The sequence below is a fragment of the Chrysochloris asiatica genome, unplaced genomic scaffold, assembly GCF_000296735.1.
Source record: "Chrysochloris asiatica unplaced genomic scaffold, ChrAsi1.0 scaffold00008, whole genome shotgun sequence".
NCBI lineage: Eukaryota > Metazoa > Chordata > Mammalia > Afrosoricida > Chrysochloridae > Chrysochloris > Chrysochloris asiatica.
Genome location: NW_006408526.1, coordinates 15,815,162 through 15,821,161, shown reverse-complemented (window position 1 = coordinate 15,821,161; position 6,000 = coordinate 15,815,162). Strand labels below are relative to the sequence as shown.

At 47.6% G+C, this 6,000-nt stretch overlaps 1 protein-coding gene across 1 annotated transcript in view; it reads left to right on the top strand.

The window, feature by feature from the left end:
• The first annotated feature begins 791 nt into the window (after positions 1-791).
• The window catches only part of GUCY1A2 (guanylate cyclase 1, soluble, alpha 2), a 385,551-nt gene continuing 380,342 nt past the window's right edge, over positions 792-6,000 (top strand). Inside the window, exon 1 of the mRNA XM_006833793.1 lies at positions 792-1,439. Within this exon, the coding sequence (XP_006833856.1) occupies positions 1,146-1,439 (294 nt within the window). The 5' untranslated portion in view covers positions 792-1,145. The remainder of the gene's footprint in view (positions 1,440-6,000) is intronic.

Here is a 6,000-nt window from a genome sequence, read left to right as displayed (position 1 = left end):
CCAGCTGCGAGCTAGAGCCCGGCGCTCTGTCTGCCCGCCCAGTTGACGCTCAACAACAGGGCTCTAGCAGCAGCAGACCGTGTACTCCTGTCTCCCGGCTTGAGCACCCTCTGAGCCCACGCGGCCTCACCCGTGGAGACAGAGGCTTGTCCCCCACAAGCTGCTTCAGCCAGATGGGCTCCAACATGTTGGGCCTGCCTTTCCCTTCCCTTCCCCTAGAGCGTCTCCTGAAGAGCCGGACTGCTAGGTCTAACCCCGTCTCCTAGTAACTTTGTAATTAAGCTCCGAGGAAGGCGGGGAAAGGACAAACAGGGACCCGAACACCCACTTCTTGTCCCCAGGCTTTTCAAAAGTGGCTCAAGAGGAAAATCCCACTACTCGCTCCGTGCCCCTCTTCCCTCCAGTGCTAGCCGGCACTCTTGTGCATCCCCGCCGATCCTCCCGGGCTGGGAAGTAGGGTGTTTGGGTTTAGGGCCCTCGGTCGGACCCGAGCTACGATGTTCTCCTTCTTAAAAGCAAAGGGACGGTGCGAGCGGGGAGGGCACGCAGAGGACGGCAAAGAAGTGTCCTCATTGCTCCTGAAACGTGGCGACAGGCAAGGCAGAGACTCCCAATGAGTATGATGGCGACACGTGACACCGGCGGAGCCAGAGCTGTGGGTGGGGGGGAGGGTGTATAAAGGGAGAAGGAGGGAGGCGGGCGAGCAAGGGGAGAGAGGCGGGAAGAGAGAGGACAGGGGATAGATAGGCGCGCTAGCAGCAGAAGCCTCTGTTGCACAGATCGCACCTCCCGGCCGCAGCCTCTCCGCCCCGCCGCCCGCGCTCACACACTGAGCCTTCCGGAGCAAGAGCGCGGCGCACGGCGATGCGCCGGGGCGGGCGCTGAGGCGGCGCCGCGCGAGCAGCAACAGAGGCGGCGGCGGCCCCCAGTCCAGCCCGGCGCCGCCGCCGAGTCCGGGCCCCAAGTTCCCGCCATGAGCAGTCGGCTCCGGGAGCTCTGCGGCCCCGGGGATTCCCGCCCACCCGAGCGCGATCGCAACGCCCCGCGGTCCAGACGCTCCTAAAGCCACCGCTCGAGGGTCCCGCTACCATCGCCGCCGCCGCCTCTAGTCTCTTCGCCGCCGCCGCCGCAGCGCTGCCAGCAGCATGTCTCGGAGGAAGATTTCGTCCGAGTCCTTCAGCTCGCTGGGCTCTGACTACCTGGAGACCAGCCCGGAGGAGGAGGGGGAGTGCCCCCTGTCTAAGCTCTGCTGGAACGGCAGCCGGAGCCCGCCCGGGCCGCGGGAGCCCAGTGCGGCGGCCACGGCCGCCTCCGCCACTGCCACCTCCGCCGCTGCCGTCGCAGCCGCCGCCACGGCCGGGGCCAGGAGGGCGCAGCGCCGGAGGCGGGTCAACCTGGACTCGCTGGGCGAGAGCATCAGCCGCCTGACGGCGCCCTCGGTGAGCAAGGGGCAGCAGGGTCCGCGCTTTAGGGTAGAGAACCGGCATCGGGAAAGTTGGCTCGGGGTGCGCGGGGCGCGCGTAGAGCCCTACCACTGGGGGGCGGCCGGGCCTCGCCCAACATGGCCTAGGGTACCTGGGGATCCCTGGGGAGACTGAATCCTTGGGCTGTGATGGAAGGGGGATTAGAGAACCGGGAAGGAGTAGGACTCCACTCATTGCGGTCTCCTAATTCGATGGCCTGCCTACCCACTTCCAGCCTAAACACTGCTTCATCACCTTTTCAGTCTACCAGTGCACCTTACACACACCTGTTTTCTTTCTCTCAAACTTTGCCAGTCTCTGTTCCACAGTTTCCATTTTCATGTCTTTCATCTCTATTTTTCAGCACTCCAAAGGAGTCCCAGCCCCTTTCTGGAAACTTCCTCTTTTCCCCCGACACTTTCTTGGTTTTAGCTTGACCTTCTCTGGCATTTTTGAATCCCATAGTCTATATGTATTCCTTATTGTATCCGGTCTCTCAAATCGTCAGGAACCCTGTCAGATACTTTGTGAGTTGCCTTCTGATGTAGAAACCTCTAATTTCTTTTTTTTTCTCCCCATCACACAGCTTTTTGTCGTACTCAATGGACTTACCTTCTTCTCTGTATCAATATATACGGGGAACCAAATATCTGGTTTTCTAAATCCCTCTGCTACTTCTTGCATCATACCTCATCCTTCACGCACCATTCTCTCATTTTTCCATGCCAACCTTATAGGCGTATTCAACCCTTCACAAATATTTGTTGAATGAATACATGTCTTCCTAGACCTCTTGAAACTTGTACTCATTGTGAGATGTCTGTATCAGCAATTTCAGGTGAACACCAGACACTCTCTGGTTCTAGGCATCCTTCCAGAACACTCCTACCTCGTTTCTGCTCAGACATTTTCAGCTACTCTTGACTTTTGCCGTTTGCAGGATGCTAGATCTCTGTTCCAGTCTTCCCCTGTTTGGGTGAGCTCTGTTTTTGAAGGAATCCACTCTAGTGCAGACAGAATTGAAAGGAGAAGGAAATGTTGTCCACTTGCACCCTTCTTTTTCTCTGTTCAATGTCAAACCTCCATCATCCACATATCCTCACCCTGACTTTAGTTGGATAGAAGGATATTAACTCCCAACTGTACTTTTTCCTGAGGCTTTTAGGTCCTTAAAGTTATCAGAATTAATCTGAACATTAGTGTTGTTTGATGACTCTTGTGCTTTCCCTTTGAAACTACTCTTGCAGATGGTATGAGGGAAGGAAGAGGAGTCAGATACTAGATTCTGCCTAGTACCAGACAGTCCTAAGATATTCTTGTGGTTCTGGCTTTAATGGGAATGACCTTTTCTTGATGAATGGATCTACTCTTCCAGTCATCTTCTTGTGTGTTTTCCTTTTAATTTGCATCTTTTCCACTTCTTTTATTGATAACCTAGGAAACAAACCTCAGGATGGGTTGACTACAGTTTGTTATTTGTCAATACAAATATTTCCCCAGCAGCATAATTTTAGGAGCTATTTGATGTTGAAAATTGTTGAGCATAAGCCTTTATAAAAGGCATCTAGTGCCTTTGCACAACTGTAGTTTTGTGTCAGTACTTAAAACAACATTTGTGCAAAAGTATAGTCATTCTTCAGTATATCTGATTCAAATTTGATATAATGCTTTTATTGAAGATATAATGATTAGGTTTTTCTGGATTTTTAAAATGTTAATAATCCTGAAATATCTTTTTTTCCTCAGAATCAGAATTCATAAATTTGTAAAAAGTAGATGACCAATATAACTTATGACAGTTTTTAGCAACTATCATGAGGAGTAGAACAAATAAACTGAGTTCAAGTATTTAATGCAAAATACCAAAATGAAAACAAAATAAAATGGAAACCAAAACCAACACCAGTGCAAAATGTTGCCTTTGAGTCAATTCAGAATCATAGTAACTCTATAGGACAGAGTAGAACTCTCCCACAGGGTTTCCAAGGATGTAATCTTTATGGTGTGGTGCTGTAGGATCAGCAGTAGACTTCAAACCATGAGGTCAGCAGTTCAAACTCCAGCTGCTTCTTGGAAGCCTTGTACTGGATCTCTATCAGTGGGAACCAATTCAATGGCAATTAACAACAAGAACAACATGAATCAAAATGGACTTGACAACACTTAACAACAACAACAACAACAACAATTTTTATGGGGAGCAGACTGCCATGTCTTTAGCCTGTGAACTGTCTGGAGGATTCAAACCACTGACTTTTATTTAGCAGCCTGACATTTACACACTGTGCCACCAGGGCTCCATTACTGCAGATTGTTGTTGGTGGTGTTAAATGCTTTTTTGGTTCCCACTCATAAAGACCTTGTTTGGGGCTTCCAAGGAGCTACTGGTAGGTTTGAACCACCGACCTTGTGGCTCAAACTGATATTGCAGTCCAGCGCATTATCCCGCAGCAACACAGCAAATTAGGAGTGAGAAAATAGTCTCTGTCTGATAAACTTTATTAGTAATATTCAAATGATTTGGACTTTTTGCTAGATCAAAAACATGTATCAGCTAATAATTTTCAGAATACAAAATTTCAAAATAATTGCAATGATCAAGTACATGCAGTAGCTACAATGTACTTTATATGCCTGATTGTTTTATATTTTGGAAAGAGTCTTGTCAGGTTGTGGTGTGATGAATCACTTTTATATGGTCTGTCTCACCATGGTCTTGTAATTTGCACCAGAGGACCTAGTGGGGTTATGTAACTGAGATGCTGTGCCCCACCAAGGTAATTGGAGAGTTTGCTAATAATGCAAATATGAGAGGACTTAAAAAAAACTTCATGGAAAAATTACATTATCTTTTAATTCCATTTTTTCATGAGCCTTTTGAAGCTCCCTTACAAGGTGCATGGCACTCTTGTGTGGGGTGGAACTGTGCAAATGAGTATGGAGCCCTAATGACGGGATCGGTCAGTTTTAACGTTTCTCTAGGATTAAAGTGAGCCATCCCAGAAGTTACCTCACTTCCACCAAGAGGAAGAGAAGAGAATGTAATGTGCCCTTTGGAGACAGGGTCCTTGCACTGAGAAACCTCCTAGACCCAGGAGACAGAAGCTGTAACATCAGAGAAAGCACAATATGGTGAGATGTGAAGCAGTGGCAGTGAAATGGTGACGTAGAACCAGAACTGGATGAGATGGTGCCCTGGGCTTCCTGACTCACAAAGCAATGGTTGTGCTGACCCACAGAGCTAGAGAACTGAGTGCCTTTGTGAGGAGAGTGCGGTACTCGCACTCACTTATTGGCAGAGTTAAAGAGCTTTCCAAATGTTGTTAGAGCAGGGCAGAGTTTGGGCTGAGGGGTCAAGGGCCAGAGAGATGCTGCCTGTGGGCGTGGCTTAGAAGAGGCTGTCTTGATTGAAGAACTGTATCTTAGTCGGTCCTGATTCTGAATTGTAATCTGTTTCTTCCCTAAGAAACCCCATACTTGTGAGTATGCTCTGTGAGATCTGTGTGGCCATTGCAATGAATTATCAAATCCAACAGAGAAGTAGAGGGTGCTATGGGCAAGACAACTGGTGTCAGAATTGGTAAGAAGTGAGAGACTGAAATTATGTTTGACCTCCACCTCAGAGGAATCAGCCTTGGTCTGATGTTGATGTGGATAATTCTCTCTCCTCCCTGTGAAGTTATAGGAGGTCAGATGTGCCTCTGCCGTGCTATTTTTACACAGGTGAAAGCCTGGGAACACACAGGTGAACATTTTCAACATCATAATACACGTCTCAATAAATTCTCATTGGTTAATCATGTCGCCAGTAGACTTAGTAACACACACACGAACACACACATCCAGAGAATTAGATTTCAAAGCAGTCACTTTTTTCTGTGTGGTTCCTACCCTCATTTTATTTTGTTTGGCAAACTAGAAGGAACACTGCCTCAAAAAGTTCTAGCAGAATTATTCTCTTACATTTTCATGATTTTAAATCTCTCTGGTAACACCTATAGCAAAGATTATGTCCTGTTTATTCTCTCATTATTTTAGAGCTGGACAGCTTATTATTATTGTTTTTTAAATGCTCTAAACAATCATTAGCAAAGGATTCTTAGACGGGAACTTCTTGTTGACCTAAGTGTTGTGAATTTCTTTGTACTGTCACACTATAATTGAGGAGAAGCTGTATTTGCTATGAAAGCTTCTGTCTTTCTGGTGGCCCTGTGATGAATTGTCTCCACCACTAAGAATTTGCTCTTTAGTTAGAATAATTTGCAAGTAGGTAGCTGGGAATGTGTTTAATGAATTATAGTATGCTGTCAAGTAATTAATCTAGTGATTTGACCTTTGAAATATATAAACTCCGAGGGTGAAGGATGCAACAAGCTGCTTCTGTAGAGACTACAGTCTTGGAAACCTTGTGGGGAAGTTTTACTCTGGCCTATGGACTCCTGGTGTGGCGCTGTGGGTTAATGCACTGGACTGCAAAGTCGGTTTGGACTGCAAGATTGGCAGTTCAAGCTCACCAGCTGCTCCTTGGAAACCCTAT